At 45.1% G+C, this 13,607-nt stretch overlaps 1 protein-coding gene across 10 annotated transcripts in view; it reads right to left on the bottom strand.

Annotated features, from left to right (window-relative positions):
• The window catches only part of SLC4A5 (solute carrier family 4 member 5), an 85,545-nt gene that overhangs the window by 53,808 nt on the left and 18,130 nt on the right, over nt 1-13,607 (bottom strand). For all 10 annotated transcript variants that reach the window (XM_057497082.1, XM_057497079.1, XM_057497075.1 and 7 more), the window contains one exon: nt 12,431-12,560. In XM_057497082.1, the coding sequence (XP_057353065.1) occupies nt 12,431-12,560 (130 nt within the window). The remainder of the gene's footprint in view (nt 1-12,430; nt 12,561-13,607) is intronic.

Genomic DNA, 13,607 nt, shown 5'->3' with positions numbered 1-13,607 from the left:
GTGGTCTGATGGTGGGGTTTCTCCCCTCTTGACAGCTTCAACTATGGGAGCTATACAAGGATGCCCTCAGTTAGGAGGAGGCGATCCCTTCTGCTGAGCAGGCCCTAAGGGCTGTGGGCCTGCCAGCCAGTCATGCCCCATCTGGGAAGAGTTCTGCCATCTCTCCTCACTTAACTAGACTTCTCTAACCCTCACTGACCAGCTAATTCTATCCCGAGTCTGCCAGGTGATAGCCTTGTGTCACTGGCTACCTCTATGGGTGTGGACTTTGAAGGTGAACCCTCCTGGTCTGCTAGGTCTCATGCAGGCAGATACACTAACTGCAAGTGGTCACTAAGTCCCTGGGGGACAAATGCCGCTAGCACAGCCCCCATTCTGTGTTTTCACAACTTACAGGTGAGAACATTGGCTGGACCCAGGGCCTCTGAGGCCTAGGGGAACCTTGCCCACTTCTACCTGGGACTTGATCCAGCTCCTGATACATATGAAATGACTTTTTTCCACTTGCCTGGCATAGTGTCTGGTATCACTCCTGACTAATAGAGGGGGAGGGAAGGGCCGTGTTAGATACTGGATGTGAAAGCAACTTGATAATGACAAATAGGATGATTATTCAGATCAGTAGATAAACATCGAGTCAAAGTTAAACAACCTTAAAAACTTTCACCTGACTACAAATCTCCATCCATGGCTCTGCTGCAATGAGACAGGGTAGTGGCCAGCTGGAGCTGCTTGCCCACCTCAGGACCCCTTGGCAATCTGCACCACCTCCCATCAGCCCTGCCTCTCCCCCAGCCTCAAATGAGAAACCAGTCTGCAAATCACCACCCCCCCAACTCCTGCTGGGAGTCCCCAAACCTGGCTGCAGCCACCCTGCCCTGTGTGCCTTCAGGCCTGTGCAGCAGGAGAGGGGCGGGCCTCCCTGGCTGCCCAGGGCCCTGCCCCCTCCAGCCAGCAGCTCCTCTCTGCTTCTTGCATATTTAAACCACTTTCTTCCATCTGGCCACTTCTATCAGCATTCAGTATGCTCACATGACTCTCACCCTCAAAAACAGAAAACAAAACCTCCCTTGACCCCGTGTTCCCCTCAAGATTCCTCTCTAACACCTGCCCTTCACAAGCTCCTTGGAAGAATTGTCCAACTGAACCCACTTTGGTCCTTCTGATTCTCTTCCACACCCTCTGCCCTGTGCCTCCCTGGAGACTGTTTGTGTCTCTCATCCTGTGGATTCTCTTCAGTTCTTCCCCAACCTGTCAGCCATTCCCTCTGTCATGAATGACTGCCTGCCCCGGTTTCCAGGCCACAGCCCTCTTCTTGTTTCCCTCCTGCCTCTCTGACTGCTCCTTTCAGTATCCAGTGTGGTCTGCTTCCTCTGCCCATCCCTTAAAGGTTAGTCTTCCTGGGCGCTCTCCCTCACTTCACAGATCTGGGGCAGCCTTACCTTTTCTTTTTTCTTATTATTATTATTTTTTTTGTAGATAATTATTTTTTATTGAAGGGTAGTTGACACACAGTATTACATTACATTAGTTTCAGGTGTACAACATAGTGATTCAACATTTATATACATGACAATTCTAGGTACCAGCTATCACCATACCAAGCTGTTACAATATCTTGACTATATTCATTACATCCCGGTTACTTATTATTTTACCATTGGAAGTGTGTACTTTTTTTTTTTTTTTTTTTTTGTGAGGGCATCTCTCATATTTATTGATCAAATGGTTGTTAACAACAATAAAATTCTGTATAGGGGAGTCAATGCTCAATGCACAATCATTAATCCACCCCAAGCCTAATTTTCATCAGTCTCCAATCTTCTGAGGCATAACAAACAAGTTCTTACATGGAGAACAAATTCTTACATAGTGAATAAGTTCTTACATGGTGAACAGTACAAGGGCAGTCATCACAGAAACCTTCGGTTTTGCTCATGCATTATGAACTATAAACAGTCAGTTTAAATATGAATACTCATTTGATTTTTATACTTGATTTATATGTGGATGCCACATTTCTCTCTTTATTATTATTATTTTTAATAAAATGCTGAAGTGGTAGGTAGATACAAGATAAAGGTAGAAAACATAGTTTAGTGTTGTAAGAGAGCAAATGTAGATGATCAGGTGTATCCCTGTAGACTATGTGTTAATCCAAGCTAGACAAGGGCAATAAAACATCCACGTATGCAGAAGATTTCTCTCAGAACTGGGGGGTGAGGTTCTAAGCCTCACCTCTGTTGATCCCCAATTTCTCACCTGATGACCCCCCTGCGACTGTGCCTGTCTTAGGTTGTTCCTCCCTTGAGGAATCTTACCCGTCTCTGGCTAACCAGTCATCTTCCGGGGCCATACAGGGAAATGTAAACTTGGTAAGTGAGAGAGAAGCCTTATTGTTTGAAATGGTTAGCTTTTTATTTCTTTGCATATTTATGCCCTGTAGCTTCTATGCCCAGCATTTGTCTTGAGGTATCTTTACTACTTGGAAGAATTATGATACTCGGTAAATTTGATATGAGGCACGAATTCTATTTAAGGGTTGTAATTAGGAAGGAAGAAGAAAAGCTATCGAAGTAGCAGGCGGAAGAAAACATGGGAAGATTGATTATTTCTTTGACATATCTTCTTGTAGAGTAATTTCAGCATGTACAGGTTTTAAACTACTAATTAAATTGCGCACACACATTAACATAATAGGAGTATAGTTACATAACCAAAGCATACTTGTAATTACCAGCCATCTCCAGTGAAACCAAGAAAACCAGTTAGGCACCTTAGGCATTTGTGAAAACTTATCTATGATATGGTGGATATTATCCAACTGAACTTGAACAGTCTGAGAGAAATCAGACAAATTAAAACAACCCATTCCTGGGGAATGTTCACATCCCTTATGTTCTTTTAACAGTAAATAGTCTGTAGTTGTAAGATTTTGGAGCGCTACAATTTGCACTTCTCCTAATTCTTGATTGAGTTCCAACAGTATAGCTCCAGTCAAATTTGTTGTTTTACTGTATGCACAAGCCAGCTTAGATATCTCCTTCCTCATTCCCATGGCAAGTCCAGGAACTGGTGGGATGAGTGCATCTACAGCTGTAGCAGTGCGTGGATCTCTGTTGGGGTTTTTTGATGATCATCTTCTGGCATGAGTCTTCCAGAGAGTGCTGATGTTGGAAGTTCTTTTTCATATCGTATCTTAGTTCATTTTCGGGGTAGCCCAATTAGGCTTTGATCCTCTGTATAAACACAAACAGACCCTTTGCCTACACTTTTATATGCCCTTTATACCCTTGTGTAGAACTCATTGGAGGTTACCACACAGGAACTGCCCTTTTTTTTTTTTTTGGTATCACTAATCTACACTTACATGACGAATATTATATTTACTAGGCTCTCCCCTATACCAGGTCCCCCCTATAAACCCCTTTACAGTCACTGTCCATCAGCATAGCAAAATGTTGTAGAATCACTACTTGTCTTCTCTGTGTTGTACAGCCCTCCCTTTTCTCCTACCCCCCATGCATGCTAATCTTAATACCCCCCTACTTCTCCCCCACCTTATCCCTCCCTACCCACCCATCCTCCCCAGTCCCTTTCCCTTTGGTACCTGTTAGTCCATTCTTGAGTTCTGTAATTTTGCTGCTGTTTTGTTCCTTCAGTTTTTCCTTTGTTCTTATATTCCCAGATAAGTGAAATCATTTGGTATTTCTCTTTCTCCGTTTGGCTTGTTTCACTGAGCATAATACCCTCCAGCTCCATCCATGTTGCTGCAAATGGTTGGATTTGCCCTTTTCTTATGGCTGAGTAGTATTCCATTGTGTATATGTACCACATCTTTATCCATTCATCTATCGATGGACATTTAGGTTGCTTCCAATTCTTGGCTATTGTAAATAGTGCTGCGATAAACATAGGGGTGCACTGATCTTTCTCATACTTGATTGCTGCATTCTTAGGGTAAATTCCTAGGAGTGCAATTCCTGGGTCAAATGGTAGGTCTGTTTTGAGCATTTGGATGTACCTCCATACTGCTTTCCACAATGGTTGAACTAACTTACATTCCCAGCAGCAGTGTAGGAGGGTTCCCCTTTCTCCACAGCCTCGCCAACATTTGTTGTTGTTTGTCTTTTGGATGGCAGCCATCCTTACTGGTGTGAGGTGATACCTCATTGTAGTTTTAATTTGCATTTCTCTGAAAATTAGCGATGTGGAGCATCTTTTCATGTGTCTGTTGGCCATCTGTATTTCTTTTTTGGAGAACTGTCTGTTCAGCTCCTCTGCCCATTTTTTAATTGGGTTATTTGTTTTTTGTTTGTTGAGGCGTGTGAGCTCTTTATATATTCTGGACATCAAGCCTTTATCAGATGTGTCATTTTCAAATATATTCTCCCATACTGTAGGGTTCCTTTTTGTTCTGTTGATGGTATCTTTTGCTGTACAGAAGCTTTTCAGCTTAATATAGTCCCACTTATTCATTTTTGCTGTTGTTTTCCTTGCCCGGGGAGATATGTTCAAGAAGAGGTCACTCATGTTTATGTCTAAGAGGTTTTTGCCTATGTTTTCTTCCAAGAGTTTAATGGTTTCATGACTTACATTCAGGTCTTTGATCCATTTTGAGTTTACTTTTGTATATGGGGTTAGACAATGGTCCAGTTTCATTCTCCTACATGTAGCTGTCCAGTTTTGCCAGCACCATCTGTTGAAGAGACTGTCATTTCGCCATTGTATGTCCTTGGCTCCTTTATCAAATATTAATTGACCATATATGTCTGGGTTAATGTCTGGATTCTCTAGTCTGTTCCATTGATCTGTGGCTCTGCTCTTGTGCCAGTACCAAATTGTCTTGATTACTATGGCTTTATAGTAGAGCTTGAAGTTGGGGAGTGAGATCCCCCCTACTTTATTCTTCTTTCTCAGGATTGCTTTGGCTATTCGGGGTCTTTGGTGTTTCCATATGAATTTTTGAATTATTTGTTCCAGTTAATTGAAGAATGTTGCTGGTAGTTTCATAGGGATTGCATCAAATCTGTATATTGCTTTGGGCAGGATGGCCATTTTAACGATATTAATTCTTCCTAGCCACGAGCCTGGGATGAGTTTCCATCTGTTAGTGTCCCCTTTAATTTCTCTTAAGAGTGACTTGTAGTTTTCAGAGTATAAGTCTTTCACTTCCTTGGTTAGGCTTATTCCTAGGTATTTTATTTTTTTTTATGCAATTGTGAATGGAGTTGTTTTCCTGATTTCTCTTTCTGTTGGTTCATTGTTAGTGTATAGGAAAGCCACAGATTTCTGTGTGTTGATTTTGTATCCTGCAACTTTGCTGTATTCCGATATCAGTTCTAGTAGTTTTGGGGTGGAGTCTTTAGGGTTTTTTATGTACAGTATCATGTCATCTGCAAATAGTGACAGTTTAATTTCTTCTTTACCAATCTGGATTCCTTGTATTTCTTTGTTTTGTCTGATTGCTGTGGCTAGGACCTCCAGTACTATGTTAAATAACAGTGGAGAGAGTGGGCATCCCTGTCTAGTTCCCAATCTCAGAGGAAATGCTTTCAGCTTCTAGCTGTTCAATATAATGTTGGCTGTGGGTTTATCATAGATGGTCTTTATTATGTTGAGGTACTTGCCCTCTATTCCCATTTTGCTGAGAGTTTTTATCATGAATGGATGTTGAACTTTGTCAAATGCTTTTTCAGCATCTATGGAGATGATCATGTGGTTTTTGTCCTTCTTTTTGTTGATGTGGTGGATGATGTTGATGGACTTTCGAATGTTGTACCATCCTTGCATCCCTGTGATGAATCCCACTTGGTCATGGTGTATGATCCTTTTGATGTATTTTTGAATTCGGTTTGCTAATATTTTGTTGAGTATTTTTGCATCTACGTTCATCAGGGATATTGGTCTGTAGTTTTCTTTTTTGGTGGGGTCTTTGCCTGGTTTTGGTATTAGGGTGATGTTAGCTTCATAGAATGAGTTTGGGAGTATCCCCTCCTCCTCTCTTTTTTGGAAAACTCTAAGGAGAATGGGTATAATGTCTTCCCTGTATGTCTGATAAAATTCTGAGGTAAATCCATCTGGCCTGGGGGTTTTGTTCTTTGGTAGTTTTTTGATTACTGCTTCAATTTCGTTGCTGGTAATTGGTCTGTTTAGATTTTCTGTTTCTTTCTGGGTCAATCGTGGAAGGTTGTATTTTTCTAGGAAGTTGTCCATTTCTCCTAGGTTTCCCAGCTTGTTAGCATATAGGTTTTCATAGTATTCTCTAATAATTCTTTGTATTTCCGTGGGGTCCGTCGTGATTTTTCCTTTCTCGTTTCTGATACTGTTGATTTGTGTTGACTCTCTTTTCTTCTTAATAAGTCTGGCTAGAGGCTTATCTATTTTGTTTATTTTCTCGAAGAACCAGCTCTTGGTTTCATTGATTTTTGCTATTGTTTTATTCTTCTCAATTTTATTTATTTCTTCTCTGATCTTTATTATGTCCCTCCTTCTGCTGACCTTAGGCCTCATTTGTTCTTCTTTTTCCAATTTTGATAATTGTGACATTAGACCGTTCATTTGGGATTGTTCTTCCTTTTTTAAATATGCTTGGATTGCTATATACTTTCCTCTTAAGACTGCTTTTGCTGTGTCCCACAGAAGTTGGGGCTTAGTGTTGTTGTTGTCATTTGTTTCCATATATTGCTGGATCTCCATTTTGATTTGGTCATTGATCCATTGATTATTTAGGAGCGTGTTGTTAAGCCTCCATGTGTTTGTGAGCCTCTTTGCTTTCTTTGTACAGTTTATTTCTAGTTTTATGCCTTTGTGGTCTGAAAAGTTGGTTGGTAGGATTTCAATCTTTTCGAATTTTCTGAGGCTGTTTTTGTGGCCTAGTATGTGGTCTATTCTGGAGAATGTTCCATGTGCACTTGAGAAGAATGTATATCCTGTTGCTTTTGGATGTAGAGTTCTATAGATGTCTATTAGGTCCATCTGCTCTACTGTGTTGTTCAGTGCTTCCTTGTCCTTACTTATTTTCTGCCCAGTGGATCTATCCTTTGTGGTGAGTGGTGTGTTGAAGTCTCCTAGAATGAATGCATTGCAGTCTATTTCCCCCTTTAGTTCTGTTAGTATTTGTTTCACATATGCTGGTGCTCCTGTGTTGGGTGCATATATATTTACAGCCTTACCTTTTCTATGGGTCTGATTTCCATCTACGTGCTCACAGATCTATTTTCCTCCACTGAACACCAGACCTCAAAGTCTACAGGACGACCTTCTGGGCATTTCTACTTGGAGTTTCCTCAAACATAAGATGTCCAAAATGGAACTCATCACCAACCTCCCCCAAAATAAAACAAAACCAAACAAAATACCCAACACAAAAAAGCCTCACTATTCCTCTTGTATTTCCTAAATTGCTATTGCAAGTTACCCACTTGCTCAAGCTGGAAGCTACCCTTCTCCCCAGCATGTCGTCTGTCATTAAGTCCTGTCAGTTCTACCTGTTAAGATATGTCTCAGATCTAGTAAAAAGATCATGGTTGCCAGAAATTAGGGAGAAGAGAGGGATTAGTAGGCAGAGCACAGAGGATTTTTAGGCAGTGAAAAAACTCTACATGATACTATAATGGCAGATACACACCATTATACATTTGTCCAAACCCATAGAAGGTACGAAACCAAGAGTGAACTATGGACTTTCAGTGATTATGATGTGTCAGTGTTGGCTCACCAATAGTGACAACGTGCCACTCTCATGGAGGATGTTGATAAGGGGGGGAGGGGTAGCTATCAATGTGATCAATGTGTAGGGGCAGGGGGCGTATGGGAACTCTGTGCCTTCTGCTCAATTTTGCTGTGAATCTAAAAACTGTTCACTAAAGTGTAAATTAAGAATTTGCTGTGAATCTAAAACTGCTCACTAAAACACTAAAGTATATTTAAAAGGAAAAAAGAATATATATATATATACATATATTCACAATTATATGCTTGAGAAGATATGTCTCAAATCTACCACTCCTCTCTACCCCCACTGCCAACATCTTGACGGTTTACGGTCTCATCTCTCACCTGGACCAGTCTCCTAACTGGCCCAGTCTTGCCTCCTTTTGTACATTCTCCACATTGAAGCCAGAGTAATTTCTCTCAGACAATTCTGCCCGTTTCCCACCCCAGACCCCTCAGTGGTCCTCTGAAGCTCTGAGCATCAAGTTCAAAATCCACAACACGGCCTGCATAGGACCTGTACGGTCATCTCCTCAATTTAGAGTCCATCCACAGGGTACTGTGGCCCCTTCCTCTGGGTGTGTTTTCCCTGTTGCAGGGACCCTTCTGTCCCATCTCCTGGCTAACTCTGACCCATCCTTCAGGTCTCAGTGTGAACACCTCTTCCTCCTACATGTCTTCCTGGACCCCTGCTGCCTGGGTTAGGTGCTCCTACTGTGCTTTCACAGCACCCACTACCAAGTGCCTCGTTACTCACCTCCATGCCCCAAGTGTGCTGGGAAGGATCTGCCCTGTTCATTTTTGTATCTCCAGCACCTGGCCTCAGGGCTTACAGATAATTTACTAAGTAAACACTTAGTAGTTGAAAGAATGAAGTTTGTTGACTTCTATGCTAAGAGCTCTTAGCTCTTACTCTGCTTGGTATTATACATCAAGTAGGCAGCTCTGGCCCCATGAGGGTGATCCTAGGTGAGTGGTGGGACCAGGAGGCTGGGGGTGCATTCAGACTGAGAGGAAATGATCCTAGGAGGGCATTTTACAGCATCTTACGTGGGAGCAGTTTCAGGGTTGAGACAAAGTTCAGGCTTTCTCCATTATGTATAGTGTGGGAACATGCTCACCTAAGTGCATTTAGGGCTTTTGAGCATGTGCTGATCTGGTTTGACCCAGCTAAGCTGACCCACTTCTCCTGTCCCTCTTTATGCCCCTTCCTGGTCACTGTGGGAATGTTCTCAGAGCATATGTGTCTCATAAGAACCTTCTGGCAAGTTCACGCTTTTGGTCTGCTTAGAGTTGAGATCAGAGTCAGGTTGGATTTGGAATTTGCTTTCAGAGCTCTTGGAAGGCTCCAAGCTCTGGCTATGTCTGAGTAACCCCAAAGGGCCCTCCATGCTTGGGCAGCTTCCAGCCCAGGCCATTCCCCTTCCCTCCCTCTCCTGCAGCCAGCCACTCTGGGCTTGAGAGAGGAAGGAATTATGGGTGAACCATTTGCAGTGAGAGGGTCGCTTGACCCCACCGCACCTGACCCAGCCCTCCCTTCAGGCAAGGTCAGATCAGCCAGCCGGCTGCATTTCCCTGCTGGGAATGCTAAAGAGACAGAGCTAATAAAAATCTATCTGATTAACCGCCCGACCTACTAGCTTTGATCACGTTAGGAATGATGCCCACACGCACAGTCCCCATCATGCACACGGTGCAGGGCTGAGTGAGCTTAAAGAGCCATTTAAATCTGTCCAGGGGTGACTCCTCCAAGGGCTTGAAACATCCTCCAAACTAATAACACCCGACAAAGCACTGCCAGAGAAAATTCCTGGCGGATTTGAGATTTTCACTCTGTTAATCTCCTAACTCAATAAAGCAAACACCCCTGCAACAAAGTAAATACTTTTATTAAAGGGTCCCCTCCCCTAAACCCCTTGATGTGGGAACAGACCTGCAACCCTCCCAGGGCCTGAGTGTCTGTGTGAGGTGTTATCCCCACTCCCATTATTCCATTATTCTTTCCTGTTACTCTAAGGGGGCCTGGAACCCACTAGAATTTGTTGATTCTGGATTCTGGAGGCTTCTGAGACTTCTGGCATCCCCAAGTAGATCCCACAGTCTGTCAGCTGAGGGAAATGTCTCCTGTTTTTTCATAAGGGTGACAAGCCCCAAACAGGCCTGGTGCCAGGCACCTCCACTGTTGCAGTTTGCCTGGCCATCCCTTCCTTTGAGCTCTCCAGAGGCTTGCGTGTAATGCCTCTGTTTGCTGGAAACCCAGTGGAGTTGCTACAGAGATTAAAGGAGGCCAGGGTGGAGAAAGGGGCCCGAGGTGGGGAGGCCCTGAGCTCCTCCCACTGCTCCCTGCCCCCAGGTTGTTTCTGAAGCTGCTCCTCTCTCAGACCTGCCTGGAGTGGGCTCAGCCAACGCCACTTCTTCTAGTCACTTTTTTCTCGCCTTTGGTTTGACATCCACTCAGGTTATGCTGAGGTGCTTCCAGGGCCTCTTCAGTTGCTATCCTCAAAAAGCCCCCCAGCTTGCAGACAGTAACTGTCAGCCCCCCTCATATTTCACGAGGAGCCTCCTAGAAGTATTATCATCGACGGTTTATTAGTTTCACTTCGAGGTCTGTAGTGTGGAAGGTTCTACAGATCCATACTTAGAAAGCCTAGAAACTGGGTTTTATGTCTATGGCAGTAGACAATCAGGTCTCTGAGGGCCTTTTCAGCAAGGGCTCTTTCAGTGTGTATGACAGGCCTTCATGGAGTGTCTGGTCCTGGCAACTGAGGCCAGGCGTTCTGGAGGCAGACCTTGCCCAGGGCGGGGAGAAGGCACCCTCTCCCTGGTGGGCCTCTGGGAAGGCCCTTCTGAACTTTCCTTCTCTCTATTTTCCCACCTTGGACAAGAAAGGCACTTGCCTAAGGAGGCACTAACCACTCAGAAGCATTAAGCTGGCATAGCCCAGACTGGGACCATGTCATTCGAAATGTACTCCCTTCTCTTTTTGGCCCTAGATGGCTGTCCCCATATATCTCCCATCCCAGCAGAATTGCCTCTAGACTTATGTCCTCCCATGTAAATCAAAACAGAGTCCCTGGGAGTTGGAAGAAGGGGAAAGAGGTGGCTTAGAAAATGGGAAAGGCATGACAAAGGGCATCTGCCCTCAAGGTGGGGAGTCAGACAGGCCTGGGCTAGAATCCAGCCTCAGCTACCTGTATGCTCTGACTCTTGCAAGCTTTTTGCCCTTTGAAACCTCAGTATCCTCATCTACAAAATGGAATAAAAATAGTTCCCACCTCCTCAGGGTCATTATGCAGCTTGAATGTGATGAACCTTTGAATCCTTCAGCACACAGCAAGGTCTATGTAATTGTTTAGCACACTGAATGGTCTGAAAAGAAGCCACTCAATGGCTGCCAGACAGGGGTTGGGCCCAGCCATGAGGCCTGCAGGGATTTGCTAGTCACCCTACAGCCTTTCTTCCAGGAGAGATGGGAGTGGGAAAGCATGGGGGTGTTGAAACCTTCTCCCCCTTGCTCTACAGAGCAAAACCCAGGAGAGTGAGGCTGGTGGGACAGAGGAGCCAGGCTGTGGCTGGGCAGCTGCCAAGCTGTGGGTGTTTCGGTGGCTCCCAGGCAGAGCCAGTCCTGGGCACAGGTGACAATTAGTCTGTGCACTCTTACCTGGAGCAATATCAGCCCTGAGTAGGCAAAATATGGTTATTAGCGAAGTGAAAAAGTTAGCTATTACTTTTTGGTTTAGGGCACCCCGAAGCTCAACTCTACCTGACAAAATCTTATTCCTTAGTATTTAGTTTCTCTCATTAGAAATAAATTAAATCAAATTCTAATCTCATAAAGTTAACACAATTACATTTTTCTTGGGGCTTGGGGGTGGGGTGGGATGCTAATACAAAAAAACGTTTGAGAACCATCCATATGGTCTGTGTTCCAGACTCAATCAACTTCCTTCCAGGGTCCCTCATGTCCTCTCACCAGCCCTTCCTGCTGCCTCCTACCATATCCTTCCTTCTCAGGCTCTTGGCAGCATTTGAGGCTCTGACCAGTCTAGGTCAATTCAGAAGCTGCTGTGTCCCAGGCTCTGGGTATGACCTGCACTGTGCCTTACCCTGAGCCTCCCTCTGCTCCAAGACCTCACTATGGGGTTTCCCTTCAGCCTTCCGGGTCTTCTCTTCCTTGTACTGCCCCTAAACACACACCTCTCACTCTCCATGCATGCCTCCATAGCTCCATTCTGCTTGTACCGCCTCGGACTCTGTCAAGTCCCTTTTATTCAGTGGCCCACTGGACCACTCCATCAGGGTTTTTTGTAGCACACATTCCCCTTCCTCCAGGAAGCACTCCAGGCCCCTTAATGCTTTCCCTTCTCCTACAGCATTTAGTTTGAACCAGTTGACACTAAAGAACATATGCCCTTGTATTAGTCTGTCAGGGTCTCATGAATGTCTGTTCTACCTTCTCATTTGGATTTTAATTTCTTCAAAGAAAAAGACAAAGTCATAAATTTCTGTTTGCTCCTTAGTGTCCAACCTAGGTCTGGACAACCAAGGAAGGCAGATAGGAAGGTCTTCAGGGGCCAGGAACGCCAGCAGAACTCAGGGTGCCAGGTACCACTGGCTGATGGTCCCTCCCACCAGGAGGGTCAGCTCAGCTGAGGCCTGGGCAGGCTGCACCAGGAGGCCCCCCTCTACCTCCCTCCTGGGGGCCCCACCTCACCTGGCTGACTCCTTCCACTCCATCTGGTCTCCATCATGCTGCAGAGTGTCCATCTCCGTGAAGAGGGTGGGGTTGGGAGCCTCATCTTCCTCCCCCAGGATGTCCTGGAGCTGCTCAGCAGCTGGAGAGCCTGCAAAAGGAGGGCAGCAAGGGCTGCTGTGTGTCCCCTGGGAGGCAGAGGGCTGCGAGGGCTGCTGTGTGTCCCCTGGGAGGCAGAGGGCTGCGAGGGCTGCTGTGTGTCCCCTGGGAGGCAGAGGGCTGCGAGGCCAATTGAGGTGGAGCAGGAGCCAAGGACAAGGGAAAAGTATTTCCTATTTCAGTAAAACCAAATTCAGCTGCTGAGCAAAGTTAGACTCAAGCCTCTCTAGGCTGGATGTGGGTGAGAGATTCTTTGAGATGAAAGAGATGAAAGGATTTAGTCTGCATTCAGATTCCAAGACCTGATATCTGACAAATAAGGAGGGTGGAAAATAGCCCAAGCTGCTGGGGCAGCAACAAGGACAGGGAACAGAACAGAAAAGGGAAGGGAGAAAAACTCCGACCCAACTTCAGCATAACAAACCCAGAGGATCCCTTTTCCCACTGGGCCCCAAACCAGCCACCTCCCAGCATTGACCTTGAAGGGGCAGTCAGCCCTGTGACAGGATATGCTTGCCCCAGGGGGCCACACACTGGGCCCACCTTCTTGGGCGCATGGCTACAGCCTGGGCCTGAGCTCCTAGTCTGCTTTCCAGTTGCCCACTGGATGCCGCCTCCTGGATGTCTCAGGCACCCAAAAGTAAGTCAACCTTCTGATGCTGAAGACATTCCCTTCCCCAAACACGCTTCTCTCTTCCCTTCCCCTCCCTCCCTCCCTTCCCTTCTTTCCACCCTACATTCCTTCCTTCCTTCTTCCCTCCCTCCCTCCCTGTCTCTCTTTCTCTTACTTTCTCTCACTCAATATTTAATGAAAGCCTACTGTGTGCTAGGATTGTTCTAGGTGTTAGAAAACTATTAAGAAGGCCCGTGTGTCCTTGCTCTCCTGAGCGTCTGTTCTAGTGCCAGAGACAGACAATAAACAAGTAAACAAATCCATAAACAATACTTTCAGGTACTGGTAAGTGTTCTGAAAAATGAAATCAAATTTCATTTTAATGGGATGGAGCTGCATGGACAGCATGACCCAGAGAGGCCCCTC

Source organism: Manis pentadactyla, chromosome 2 (assembly GCF_030020395.1).
Source record: "Manis pentadactyla isolate mManPen7 chromosome 2, mManPen7.hap1, whole genome shotgun sequence".
Classification (NCBI taxonomy): domain Eukaryota; kingdom Metazoa; phylum Chordata; class Mammalia; order Pholidota; family Manidae; genus Manis; species Manis pentadactyla.
The sequence above is the reverse complement of the archived record's forward strand: the minus strand, read 5'-3'. Positions and strand labels throughout refer to the sequence as shown.